The following is a 14,786-nucleotide window of genomic DNA, read 5'->3' on the forward strand; positions in this document are numbered from 1 at the left end:
CGACATAGATCATGAAATGAACAAAAGCTGGATCTGGAGTCTCACTGCACAACTAATTAATGTTCCCAGTTTAATGCACCACAAATGTGGTTAAATATCTGGGGGTTAAACATCTTCATACTCCTTAACAGATTACTACCCGAGGAAAGTCACTCTGTCGACCTGGGTGTATATGGATGAATGTGTGAGTATATCTGTGTGTGTGTGTGTGTGTGTGTGTGTGAGAGAGAGTTTGTATGTATATGGTTACCTCAAAGTAGAAAAGTCAGCCGGTCTGGATGGGATGCGTCCTCGGTTACTGGGGGAAGGATGAAAATTGTGGAGGCTCTTGCCACAAATTTAGATTTTGGGGTGGTGCTAGAGGACTGGAGAATTGATAACGTTGCATAGGTTTTAAATAGCTGAGGGGGAATAAACCTTGCAACTACAGGCCAAGCAGCCTAATGTCGGTGGTGCGGAAACTTGTAGAGACAATAATCTTGGACAAAGTTGATCGTCCTGTGGGGAAATATGGGCTAATAAATGGAAGTTAGCAGGGATTTGTTAAAGGCAAATCGTGTTTGACTAACTCAATTCAGTTTTTTGATTAAGTAACGGAGAGAGTTGATGAAGGTAGTGAGTTTGATGTTGTGTCTATAGACTTTCAAAACAAGGTAGCATATAAGAGACTTGTTAGCAAAATTAACCATCATGGGGTTAAAGGGACAGTGACACCTACCCTTTTACCTCCTCCCTTTCCACTGTCCAGGGCCACAAACACCCCTTCCAGGTGAAACAGCGATTTACTTGTACTTCTTTCCAGTTAGTATACTGTATTCACTGCTCACAGTGTTGTCTCCTCTATTGATGAAACCAAATGCAGATTGGGTGATCGCTTTGCAGAACACCTTCGTTCAGTCCGTAAGCATGACCCTGAGCTTCCGGTCTCCTGTCACTTTAATTCTCCACTCCACACCCTCTCTGATCTCTCCTTCCTCGGTCTCCCACACTGTTCCAATGACACTTAACACAAGCTCGAGGTGCAGCATATCGTCCTTCGTTTAGGCACTTTACTGCCTTCTGGACTCTACATCGAATTCGACAATTTCAGACCATAACCTCTGCCTATATGTTTTCCCCTTTCCCCCTTTATTTTTACAACCCTCCCTTTTTTACCACTTTCCCACGGCAGATGGTGATCATTTCGTCATTCACGCCCTATCTAGACTCATCTTTTGTTTCCTAACTTGTGCTGATACCATCTCATTTTTTCCCATCATCCCTTTTGTCTCTTAAATCTCTCCTGCCTTCCGCCCTATCACAGACCTTCCCTTTAGTTCGATCCCCCCTCCCCCTTTCACTGCCCTGCACTTCCTTAAGAATCAGTTTAATCTCAAACATTTCCAGTTCTGACGAAGGGTCAGAGACCCTAAACGCTAACTCTTGTTTCTCTCCAGAAATACTGCCTGACCCGCTGAGATTTCCAGCATTTTCTGGTTTTATTTCAGATTTTAGCATGCTCAGTATTTGGCTTGATTTGTTGTTGTAGTGTGGATATAAAATTGGCTAAGGGATAGAAAGCAGAGAGTAGTGGTGAATGGCTGTTCTGCAGACTGGAGGGATGTGTACAGTAGTGGTCCCTCCACTGTTCTTTTTGATCTGGACTTGGGTGTACAGGGCTTCATTTAAAAGCTTTCAACTGATACAAAACTCGTAAATGTTACAAACAATGATCAGGATAGTAACATACGTCAGGACTGTACAGACAGACTGGTGAAACGATCACATGAATGATTGACAAAATTTAATGCATAATAAAAGTGAACATACAACCCTTTAAACCGAAGATTTCCAAACTCTCCGTCTTCTTAAAGAGAGATAGTTTGTGTCTTTCTCATCACCAATGGTGTGCGGTGCTGAGTACCCTGGGTGGGCTGGAATGGACTTGCTGTCAGCTTTTACTTTTTATTTAAGTCTTCTGACATTAATTGTATGGGTTGTAGTTACAGTCTCATTGGGGTTTTACAATGCATCATTTGGAAATTACATTTTCTAACTCCCGACCCCTAACCTCTGCTCCTGATCCTATCCGCGTGGGGTCAAGTCATTGTGAGGTCACGGATGACACGGGCCGGCCCGAGGCCCCGCCCCTTTTACAGACCCGGATCGGAACCGGAGCAGATTCTCAGCCACTTGTTCACATCCCCAGGCCAGAAGAAAGGATAAAGTTTCTCCGTGAATTTATTCCCAGTGAAGGTGTGGAGATGGGACTTGGTGTCCGCGCTGTAAAATGTAACTGTCCCGGACTCGTAACTGAGATAAACTCCCACCTTCCCGGGGATCTGACCGGCAGGGAGAGGGGATCGCGGGTAGGAGTTTACACTAAGCCGATCATTGTACCGTCCGATGGTCCACAATCCATTCTCCGGGATCAGGTCCACCTTTCCCTTTCTCTCCACAGACTCTGTGGCTACTCCCAGATTCCAGATCCGATTCGCCGCCACCTCCACCTCCCAATAATGTCTCCCCGATGTGAATCCCTCCGATCCCAGCACACAGGTCCAAGCTGTAAACCTCTTCTCGGTGTCAGTGAGAGTACTCCGGGCTCGGGTCCGCCTCACACTCTTCAGATCCTCAGACACCTCGAGCCATTGATGCGCTGTTTCCACATCCAGGGTCACAGAGACTGGGAGAAAAAGCAGAGAATTAGAGCGATTCATCTGGGATTGGAGAGATTCGCCCGGGATTGGAGAGATTCGCCCGGGATTGGAGAGAGACTCGCTGGGGATTGGATGGCGGCGGGAGGGTGGGGGGAAGGGGGGAGACTCGCCGGGGATCGGGGGAGAGATTCGCCGGGGATCGGGGGGAGAGACTCGCCGGGGATCGGGGGGAGAGACTCGCCGGAGATCGGGGGGAAGAGACTCGCCGGGGATCGGGGGGAGAGACTCGCTGGGGATCGGGGGAGAGATGCTTTCACCGAGATCCCACTTTCTGACTGATTCCCTGTTTCTCAACACAAAAAACGAGCCGCCCCGAGGGGAGGAAACGAGGATCTGACAACAGCAGAAAACACCGGGACTTCCAGGGAGGGAGGTCACAGCTTCTGAAACTATCAAACATTAACCCACCTGTCTCAGCACTGAGCAATAATGAAATGAACAGAAGCTGGATCTGGAGTGTCACTGTACAACTAATTAATGTTCCCAGTTTAATGTTCCACAAACCTCTTCATACTCCTAACCGGATTACTGCCCGAGGAAAGTCACTCTGTCGACCTGGGTGTATATGGATGAGTGTGTGAGTATATCTGTGTGTGTGTGTGTGAGAGAGTTTGTATGTATATGGTTACCTCAAAGTAGAAAAGGCAGCCGGCCTGGATGGGATGCGTCCTCGGTTACTGGGGGAAGGATGAAAATTGTGGAGGCTCTCGCCACAAATTTAGATTTTGGGGTGGTGCTAGAGGACTGGAGAATTGATAACGTTGCATAGGTTTTCAATAGCTGAGGGGGGATAAACCTTGCAACTACAGGCCAAGCAGCCTAATGTCGGTGGTGCGGAATCTTGTAGAGACAATAATCTCGGACAAAGTTGATCGTCCTTTGGGAAAGTATGGGCTAATAAATGGAAGTCAGCGGGGATTTGTTAAAGGCAAATCGTGTTTGAGTAACTCGATTCAGTTTTTTGATTAAGTAACGGAGAGAGTTGATGAAGGTAGTGAGTTTGATGTTGTGTCTATAGACTTTCAAAACAAGGTAGCATATAAGAGACTTGTTAGCAAAATTAACCATCATGGGGTTAAAGGGACAGTGACACCTGCCCTTTTACCTCCTCCCTTCCCACTGTCCAGGGCCACAAACACCCCTTCCAGGTGAAACAACGATTTACTTGTACTTCTTTCCAGTTAGTATACTGTATTCACTGCCCACGGTGTTGTCTCCTCTACATTGATGAAACCAAATGCAGATTGGGTGATCGCTTTGCAGAACACCTTCGTTCAGTCCGCAAGCATGACCCCGAGCTTCCGGTCGCCTGTCACTTTAATTCTCCACTCCACACCCTCTCTGATCTCTCCTTCCTCGGTCTCCCACACTGTTCCAATGACAATGCATGCTTGAGGTACAGCAAATCATCCTTCATTTAGGCACTTTACTGCCTTCTGGACTCTACATCGAGTTCTACAATTTCAGACCATAACCTCTGCCTATATTTTTTCCCCTTTCCCCCTCTATTTTTACAAACCCCCTTTTTCTCTCTTTCCCACGGCAGATGGTGATCATTTCGCCATTCACACCCTATCTAGACTCATCTTTTGTTTCCTAACTTGTGCTTATACCATCTCATTTTTTCCCATCATCCCTTTTGTCTCTAAATCTCTCCTGCCTTCCGCCCTATCACAGACCTTCCCTTTAGTTCGATCCTCCCCTCCCCCTTTCACTGCCCTGCACTTCCTTAAGAATCAGTTTAATCTCAAACTTTTCCAGTTCTGACGAAAGGCCACAAACCCAAAACAGTAACTCTGTTTCTCTCCACACCTGCGTTAGTAGCTGTCTGTACCAGTGTAAGAATCCTGAGACATCTCCATTTCAGATACCCACTAGCTAACATGGACGAAATGAAATAATTAGTAGCTGTCGGTTTAAGTTTGTATTCTGTAACTGTTAGTCAATGCACATCGATTCTTGAACCATCATGCTTATAAACTAGTGTAGTATGCCTTGGGTGGACCCGGTTAGATATTGAAATGGAAGAAAGAGGCATTGGACCTGCGTGACCAAAAATATTAAAAATGCAAACTTTAACAAACCTTATCAGCATAGCGACAGTCAGTCTGTGAGAAAAGCTGCGAGAATTAATAGAATTCCAGAGACTGAGATAAGAGGCAGGAACTGTGAGATTGTTATGAATTACATGCGAGGTTTTTTTTGAATACCTGTTTTGATATCGTATAACCAATAATCTCTTATAATCTTCAACAATAGATCCATTATCATGTGTAAAGATTAAATGTAGACATTTCTAATCATCAACTATATGCAATGATAACCTGGATTATGTACAACATGTAATGCATTTATATGCTTGAAAATCTGTGAGTAGAAACATAGAAAATAGGTGCAGGAGTAGGCCATTCGGCCCTTCGAGCCTGCACCACCATTCGATAAGATCATGGCTGATCATGCACCTCAGTACCCCTTTCCCTGCTTTCTCTCCATACCCCTTGATCCCTTTAGGTGTAAGGGCCATATCTAACTCTCATCATCAACAACTCTCTGCGGCAAGGAATTCCACAGGCTAACAACTCTCTGAGTGAGGAGGTTTCTCCTCATCTCAGTCCTAAATGGCCCCTTATCCTTAAACTATGTCCCCTGGTTCTGGACTTCCCCAACATCAGGAATATTCTTCCTGCATCTAACCTGTCCAGTCCCGTCAGAATTTTATATGTTTCTATGAGATCCCCTCTCATCCTGCTAAACTCCAATGAATACAGGTCCACTCGATCCAGTCTCTCCTCATATGTCAGTCCTGCCATCCCGGGAATCAATCTGGTAAACCTTCGCTGCACTCCCTCAATAGCAAGAACGTCCTTCCTCAGATTAGGAGACCAAATCTGAACACAATATTCCAGGTGAGGCCTCACTAAGGCCCTATACAACTGCAGTAAGACCTCCCTGCTCAAATCCCTTAGCTATGAAGGTCAACATACCATTTGCCTTCTTCACCGCCTGTTGTACCTGTATGCCAACTTTCAATGACTGATGTACCATGACACCCAGGTCTCGTTGCACCTCCCATTTTCCTAATCTGCCGCCATTCAGATAATATTCTGCCTTCGTGTTTTTGCCACCAAAGTGGATAACCTCACATTTATCCACATTATACTGCATCTGCCACTCATTTGCCCATGCACCTAACCTGTCCAAGTCACCCTGCAGCCTTTTAGCATCCTCCTCACAGCTCACACCGCCACCCAGCTTAGTCTCATCTGCAAACTTGGAGATATTACACTCAATTCCCTCATCCAAACCATTAATGTATATTGTAAATAGTTGGGGTCCCAGCACTGAGCCCTGCGGCACCCCCTAGTTACTGCCTGCCATTCTGAAAAGGATCCGTTTATCCCAACTCTCTGCTTCCTGTCTGCCAACCAGTTCTCTATCCGCATCAGTACATTACCGCCAATACCATGTGCTTTAATTTTGCACACCAATCTCTTGTGTGGGACCTTGTCAAAAGCCTTTTGAAAGTCCAAATACACCACCTCCACTGGTTCTCCCTTGTCCACTCTACCAGTTACATCCTCAAAAAACTCTAGAAGATTTGTCAAGCAGAATTTCCCTTTCATAAATCCATGCTGACTTGGTCCGATCCCGTCACTGCTTTCCAAATGTGCTGCTATTTCATCTTTAGTAATTGATTCCAACATTTTCCCCACTACTCATGTCAGGCTAACCGGTCTATAATTACCCACCTTCTCTCTCCCTCCTTTCTTGTAAAGTGGGGTTACATTAGCTACCCTCCAGTCCATAGGAACTGATCCAGAGTTGATAGACTGTTGGAAAATGATCACCAATGTATCCACTATTTCTAGGGCTACTTCCTTAAGTACTCCGGGATGCAGACTATCAGACCCCGGAGATTTATCGCCCTTCAATCCCATCAATTTCCCAAACACAATTTCCTGCCTAATAAGGATTTCCTTCAGTTCCTCCTTCTCACGAGACCCTCGGTCCCTTAGTATTTCCGAAAGGTTATTTGTGTCTTCCTTCGTGAAGACAGAACCAAAGTATTTGTTTAACTGGTCCGCCATTTCTTTGTTCCCCATTCTAAATTCGCCTGAATCTGACTGCAAAGGACCTACATTTGTTTTCACTAATCTTTTTCTCTTCACAAATCTATAGAAGCTTTTGCAGTCAGTTTTTATGTTCCCAGCAAGCTTCCTCTCATACTCTATTTTTTCCCCTCCTAATTAAACCCTTTGTCCTCCTCTGCTGAATTATAAAATTCTCCTAGTCCTCAGGTTTGCTGCTTTTTCTGGCCAATTTATATGCCTCTTCCATGGATTTAACACTATCCTTAATTTCCCTTCTTAGCCACGGTTGAGCCACCTTCCCAGTTTTATTTTTACTCCAGACAGGGATGTACAATTGTTGAAGTTCATCCATGTGATCCTTAAATGTTTGCCTTTGCCTATTCACCATCAACCCTTTAAGTATCACTCACCAGTCTATTCTAGCCAATTCACATCTAATACCATCGAAGTTACCTTTCCTTAAGTTCAGGACCCTAGTCTCTGAATTAACTGTGTCACTCTCCATCTTAATAAAGAATTCTACCATATTATGGTCCCTCTTCCCCAAGGGTCCTCGCACAACAAGATTGCTAATTAGTCCTTTCTCATTACACATCACCCAGTCTAGGATGGCCAGCCTTCTAGTTGGGTCCTCGACATATTGGTCCAAAGATCCATCCCTAATACACTCCAGGAAATCCTCTTCCACCGCATTGCTACCAGTTTGGTTAGCTCAATCAATATGTAGATTAAAGTCACCCATGATAACTGCTGTACCTTTATTGCACACATCCCTAATTTCTTGTTTGATGCTGTCCCCAACCTCACTACTACTGTTTGGTGGTCTGTACACAACTCCCACTAGCGTTTTCTACCCTTTGGTATTCCGTAGCTCCACCCATACCGATTCCACATCATCCAAGCTAATGTCCCTCCTTATTATTGCATTAATTTCCTCTTTAACCAGCAACGCCACCCCACCTCCTTTTACTTTCTGTCTATCTTTCCTAAATGTTGAATACCCTTAGATGTTGAGTTCCCAGTCTTGGTTACAAACAGATGACCTGAGATGAGAAAGAGATTGCCATCATCAAATCGACGCAGTTAGCCTGGGAACCAAGGTTAGGCTGGAATGTTATAACATCCACAGTGAATTATAAACAAAGGCCAATAGCAGAGGCCATCTCGCAACCTACGGAGACATCGTACTTTTGTATTGCCATAACTACCCCAGATAAAAGTCCTGATGGTCAAAAACAAATGATGTAAATGTGTCATGAGATGAATTGCCTGCATAAGCCAGGGAGCTACGAAAATGGCATCTTTATAATTGGATTTTGGGTTTGGGCATGAGCCAGTGATTGGCCAAGATTCCCCTGCCCTAGCCCTGACCTCACATCTTTTTCCAGCTTTTCTCCGATCTCCCCTCATGACCTTTCTGATTTCTTCCTGTCAGTGAGACCCACTTCCTGTTCCCATGACCCTATTTCAACCAAACTGCTGACCGCCCTACTTCCTTTTATGGCTCCTATGTTAGCTGACATTGTTAACGGATGTCTCTATTCAGATACTGTCCCCCTCTCCCTCAAATTTGCTTTTATCGCCCCTCCCCTCAAAAAAATAACCCTCGACCCCTCAGTCCTTTGCAAACTACTGCCCTATCTCCAACCTCCCTTTCCTCTCCAAAGTCCTTGAACGTGTTCACGCCTCCCAAATCCATGCCCATTTTTCCTGCAATTCCATGTTTGAATCCCTCCAATCCAGATTCTGCGCCTCCCATAGTGCCGAAACAGCTCTCATCAAAGTCACAAGTGGCATCCTTTGTGACAAAGTCAAACTGTCCCTCCTCATCCTTCTTGAATTGTCTGCACGGTTGACCACACTATCTTTCTCCAACGCCACTCCATCATCGTCCAGCTGAGTGCGACTGCACTTGCCTGCTTCCATTCTTACCTATCTAACCGTAGCCGGAGAATCACCTGTAACAGCTTCTCTTCCCGCCCCCACATCGTAACATCTGATGTCCCCAAAGGATCTGTCCTTGGTCCCCTCCTATTTCTCATCTACATGTTGCCCCTTGGCGACATCATCCGAAAACACAGCGTCAGTTTCCACATGTACACTGATGACACCCAGCACGACCTCAATACCACTACTTTCGAAACTTCCATCCTCTATAAATTGTCAGTCTGCTTGTCTGACATCCAGTTCTGGATGAGCAGAAACCTTTTCCAATTGAATATTGGGAAGACCGAAACCATTGTTTTCGGTCCCCGCCACAAACTGCATTCCCTAGACACTGACTCCATTCCTCTCCCCAACTGATGTCTGAGGCAGAACCAGGCTGTTCGCAACCTTGGTGTCATTTTTCAACCTGAAATGAACTTTCAACCACATATCTACAGCATAATTAAGACTGCTTATTCCACCTCCGTAACATCGCCCGTCTCCACCCTTGCCTCAGCTCATCCACTGCTGAAGCCCTCATCCATGTCTTTCCTACCGCTAGACTTGACTATTTCAATGTACTCCTGGCTGGCCTCCCAGATTCTACCCTACGTAAACTTGAGGTCATCCAAAACTGGGCTGACCATGTCCTAACTCGCACAAAGTCCTGCTCACCTATCACCCCTGTGCTCACCGACCTACATTGGCATCCGGTTAAGCAACATAAGATTTCAAAATTCTCATCCTTATTTTCAAAATCCCTCCATGGCCTCGTCCCTCGCTATCTCTGTAATCTCCTCTAACTCCAACCGCACACACCCCCCCCCCCCCCCCCATCCCCCTGCCCCGAGATGTCTGTGCTCCTCTAATTCTGCGTTCTTGAGCATCCTTGAATATAATCGCTCAACCATTTTGGCTGTGCCTTCTGTTGCCTAGGGCCCAAACTCTGGAACTCCCTGCCTAAACCTCTCCGCCACTTTAACTCTCTGTCCTCCTTCAAGGCATTCCTTAAAACCTACCTCTTGGTCAACTGCTCTACTTATGTGGCTCTGTCAAATTGCTTTATCACATTATACTCCTGTAAAGCGCTTTGGGACTTTTCACTACGTTAAAGGTGCTATATAAATACAATTTTTTGTTATTGTTGTTGTCTGTACTAATAATCTCAGTCACTGTGTGACCTGTGCGTAACAGTAATCGCAGGTTCACGGTATAATCCGTCTGTACCAGTAATCTCAATCACTGTATGATCTGTGTGTACCAGTAATCTCATGGTCACTGGATAATCTGTGTATACCAGTAATCTCAGCCACTGTATGATCTGTGTGTACCAGTAATCTCATGGTCACTGGATGATCTGTGTATACCAGTAATCTCAGCCACTGTATGATCTGTGTGTATCAGTAATCTCATGGTCACTGGATGATCTGTGCATACCAGTAATCTCAGCCACTGTATGATCTGTGTGTACCAGTAATCTCAGCCACTGTATGATCTGTGTGTACCAGTAATCTCAGCCACTGTATGATCTGTGTGTACCAGTAATCTCAGCCACTGTATGATCTGTGTGTACCAATAATTTCATGGTCACTATATGATCTGTGTGTACTAGTAATGTCACGGTCACTGTATGATCTGTGTGTACCAGTAATCTCAGTCACTGTATGATCTGTCTGTACCAGAAATCTGATAGTCACTGTATATAACGTGGTGTAATATGATTTAAATTTAATAAACCAACCTGTCCAAGTTGTGAGGAGGACACAAAGAATCTGAAAAAGGATATAGACAGGCTAAGTGAGTGGGCAAACATTTGGCAGATGGAGTATAATGTGGGAAAAAGACCTTGGCAGAAAAAATAAAAAAGCAAATTATTATTTAAATGGAGAGAAACTACAAAATGCTGCAGTACAGAGGGATCTGGGGGTCCTTGTGCATGAAAGACAAAAAGTTAGTATGCAGGTACAGCAAGTGATCAGGAAGGCAAATGGAATGTTGGTCTTTAGTCCAACGGAGGATGGAGTTTAAAAGCAGAGAAGTCCTGCTACAACTGTACAGGGTATTGGTGAGGCCACACCTAGAGTACTGCATACAGTTTTTGTCTCCTTAGTTAAGGAAGGATATACTTGCACTGGAGGCAGTTCAGAGAAGGTTCACGAGGTTGATTCCTGAGATGAAGGGGTTTACATGAAGAAAAGTTGAGCAGGGTTAGCCTATACTCATTGAAGTTTATAAGAATGAGGTGATCTTCTTGAAACATATAAGATACCGAGGGAGCTGACAAGGTGGATACAGAGAGGATATTTCCACTCGTGGGAAATCTAAAACAAAGGGGCATAGTTTAAGAACAAGGGGCAGCCCATTTAGAACTGAGATGAGGGGGAATTTCTTCTCCCAGAGAGTCATAAATCTGTGGAATTCTCTGCCCCAGAGAGCTATGGAGGTTGGGTCATTGAATATATTTAAGGCAGAGATAGAGAGGTTTTTCAGCTACCAGGGAGTCAAGGGTTATGGGGAGCAGGCAGAGAAGTGGAGCCGAGCCCATGATCAGATCAGCCATGATATTATTGAATGGTGGAGCAGGCTCAAGGGGCCAAATGGTCTGCTCCTGCTCCAAATTCTATGTTCTTATGGTCTGTCATTGTTCCTAATTTTCAAGCGTGTTTAAAAGGGTCTCAAAACAGAAAATGTTGTAAAAGCCTAATGTATATTTGGTCTTTAAAGGGAAAAGATGGAACAGGAACAAGGATACATCTAGCAGAGGGAGGGAGAAAAAGATCTACCAAACGGGAAAAGTTAAAGCAGAGAAGAGAATAAATAATTCATGGGGAAAAGTAGAAAAAAAGAGAGGATGCCCATAACTCGATCGGTCCAATCACCTGACCAGGAACACAACCCAAACTGGAACAATTAGGCAGCCCCCAGATGCAGAGACTCCCCCCCGCCCACCGGGAAACAAACACCCTGGACACTCACAAAACAGCTTCAGTCTTTCCTGATGTTCCTCAAGGTGAAGTTTACTTTCCTTCTCTTTCGGATTCAGGGTAAATTTTCGAGCTTTCTCGGCCAGACTCGCTAAGGCCCGACAGGCTCTCAGGTTTATTTCCGGAAACTCCTCTCTACATTCCGGGCAGGAGTTTATCTCCTTCTTTTCCCAACACTGTGTGATACAGGAGCGACAGAAGCTGTGCCCACACTCCAGTGTAACCGGATCGGTGAAGAAATCACGACAAGTGGGGCAAATTGCCTCCTGGGTCCAACTCTCTCTGGAACCCATGTGTTCTCTCAGCACTTCCTGATACAAACCGCTCTCAGTCTCTGTGTTTACTGAGCTGCCGAACACCCTCAGTTCAGCGATTTCCGGACTGAATTCACTGCAATACTTTATATTTTGTCCTTTATTATTGTACTTTCTCTTTGTCCCGTAGACGATTACACATTGTTAGAGGGCGGAGCGGAATAAATGATCCCAGGCGCGGAGGGTGAGGGTCCATGGGGTGGGAGAAGGCGGAGATGGGCGGGGCTCGAGATTCCCCTGCACTTTGCTCCAGACTGAACTCACTGCCGATTACACAGCCTCTGGTGAAACTCGGTGTGAGATAAACAAACTGAATCATGTTAATTGTCGCAGCCGCTCACCCTAAAACACAAAGTGCCAGAAATGTCAGTGAACTGGATGCCATGCCCAGTGTCTATACTTCCTGATTGAAACTGCTGGTGTCCTGTTTCTGTGGGTGGATCCAGACCCGGTTCCCAGTCACAGATCACTCTTTGAGTTCCTGGAAGTGCTGCTCACATCCGGATGAAATAGAATCGCATTCACACAGAGAAACAAGTCTGTGCGGTTTGACTTTGCACCTTGGATCAGACTGAGAGACAAATGGTCATTGCTGGGGGTGGGGTAAGGGCGAGATGAAAGGAGGGGGGCAGAGGAGAGACCAATGCTGATTTGAAAAAATTGAACTGTTGCATAGATTTCGTATTGAATGCCATCATGCAAGATGTTCCATTTGGGTCATTATATCCAAAGTTGGGTATATTTTCCTCTTTACTGTCATGGATGTACTTTTGGTATCACTAGCCACTAGATGGCGTCACTGTTGGAGGCCATTGGGCTGCACGTACCTGTTTGCATCCCAAGTATAAAAGGCCAGCCATTTTGTATATTAGTCACTTTGGGCCCGAATAAAGTAGAGCCAAAGTTATACCTCTTGGAGTTAAACAGTACTCAGTCTAACAGTTATTGCATACACAACATTTACTATCCGACATTCCGGGTCACCTGAGCGGGGAGCAGACAGGAAAATCTGGTCAGCAGATCGCACCCCGGTAACAGAACCTCAATTAATTTCTACTGAAATGAATGGAAGGAAATCGAGCGGTTTCTGTTATCAGCGTATGATCCTTGGTGCCACTTTGTCCTTCATGCACTCTGACAAGCAACACATAACACACACATAACGGGAAAGACTAAAATCTACTTCAATCTATGCTGGAACATACTTTCACCGATTGTATATAATTCTGGCGACTGTTGGAGTAAATCTGGGAAACATGTGGGTCTTGAAATTCATTGGCACCGTGCCCACAGAGCGGGTGTAGAGGGAGCCGTATTGGGAAAGGCAGCAAAAGAGGTGTCCAGGTTCCAGACCTGAAACAAGTGTTCGGCCCTTTGCATCTGTAAACAGAGGGCCTAATGCCTGATTATCGACCCGTTTGTAAAATTGGGCCAAACTGAAAGCAGCCGGAGTTGGGCTCGCTTAGTTCAGGAAGGAGTCATCAGATAGGGCTTGAAAACATCAAACTAAACCTGCCGCCGGGTAATGGTTGGGCCAACCTAGATACAGGTAACCTGATCGCATCTCCTTTCCCCCATAACTGCCCTCTCCCACACCCGATCACTGCCCCCTACCTCTCCCCATCACTGCCCCCGACCTCTCCCCATCACTGCCCCTCCCTCTCCCCAACACTGCTCCCTCCCTCTCCCCATCACTGCCTCTCCCTCTCCCCATCACTGCCCCCTCCCTCTCCCCATCACTGCCCCTCCCTCTCCCCATCACTGCCCCCTACCTCTCCCCATCACTGCCTCTCCCACTCCCGATCACTGCCCCCTACCTCTCCCCATCACTGCTCCTCCCTCCCCCCATCACTGCTCCCTCCCTCTCCCCATCACTGCCCCCTCCCTCTCCCCATCACTGCCCCCTCCCTCTCCCCATCACTGCCCCCTCCCTCCCCCCATCACTGTCCCCTCCCTCTCCCCATCACTGTCCCCTCCCTCTCCCCATCACTGCCCCCTCCCTCTCCCCATCACTGCCCCCTCCCTCCCCCCATCACTGTCCCCTCCCTCTCCCCATCACTGTCCCCTCCCTCTCCCCATCACTGCCCCCTCCCTCCCCCCATCACTGTCCCCTACCTCTCCCCATCACTGCTCCTCCCTCTCCCCATCACTGCCGCTCCCCCCATCACTGTCCCCTCCCTCTCCCCATCACTGCCCCTCCCACTCCCCATCACTGTCCCCTCCCTCTTCCCATCACTGCTCCTCCCTCTCCCCATCACTGCCCCTCCCTCTCCCGATCACTGCCCCTCCCTCTCCCGATCACTGCCCCTCCCTCTCCCCATCACTGCCCCCTCCCTCTCCCCATCACTGCCCCTCCCTCTCCCGATCACTGCCCCCTCCCTCTCCCGATCACTGCCCCTCCCTCTCCTCATCACTGCCCCCTCCCTCTCCCCATCACTGCCCCCTCCCTCTCCCCATCACTGCCCCCTCCCTCTCCCCATCACTGCCTCCTCCCTCTCCCCATCACTGCCCCCTCTCTCTCCCCATCACTGACCCCCTCCCTATCACTGCCCCCTCCCTCTCCCCAACACTGTCCTCCTCCCTCTCCCCATCACTGCCCCTCCCTCTCCCCATCACTGCCTCCTCCCTCTCCTTATCACTGCCCCTCCCTCTCCCGATCACTGCCCCTCCCTCTCCCCATCACTGCCCCCTCCCCCTCCCCATCACTGCGCCCTCCCTCTCCCCATCACTGCCCCCTCCCCCTCCCCATCACTGCTCCTCCCCCTCCCCATC

The 14,786-nt window shown here is 47.1% G+C and overlaps 1 protein-coding gene across 1 annotated transcript; it reads right to left on the reverse strand.

Moving 5' to 3' along the window:
- Positions 1-1,808: 1,808 nt before the first annotated feature.
- LOC139230344 (E3 ubiquitin-protein ligase TRIM39-like) lies at positions 1,809-12,179 on the reverse strand. The gene is made up of 2 exons (XM_070862171.1): positions 11,693-12,179; positions 1,809-2,665 (listed from the first exon to the last, which is right to left on the reverse strand). Exons 1-2 carry the CDS (start codon positions 11,991-11,993, stop codon positions 2,133-2,135), a joined length of 834 nt encoding a protein of 277 aa, XP_070718272.1. The 5' UTR covers positions 11,994-12,179; the 3' UTR covers positions 1,809-2,132.
- Between the last annotated feature and the right edge of the window lie 2,607 nt (positions 12,180-14,786).

This window comes from Pristiophorus japonicus, chromosome 19 (genome assembly GCF_044704955.1).
Source record: "Pristiophorus japonicus isolate sPriJap1 chromosome 19, sPriJap1.hap1, whole genome shotgun sequence".
Taxonomy (NCBI): domain Eukaryota; kingdom Metazoa; phylum Chordata; class Chondrichthyes; family Pristiophoridae; genus Pristiophorus; species Pristiophorus japonicus.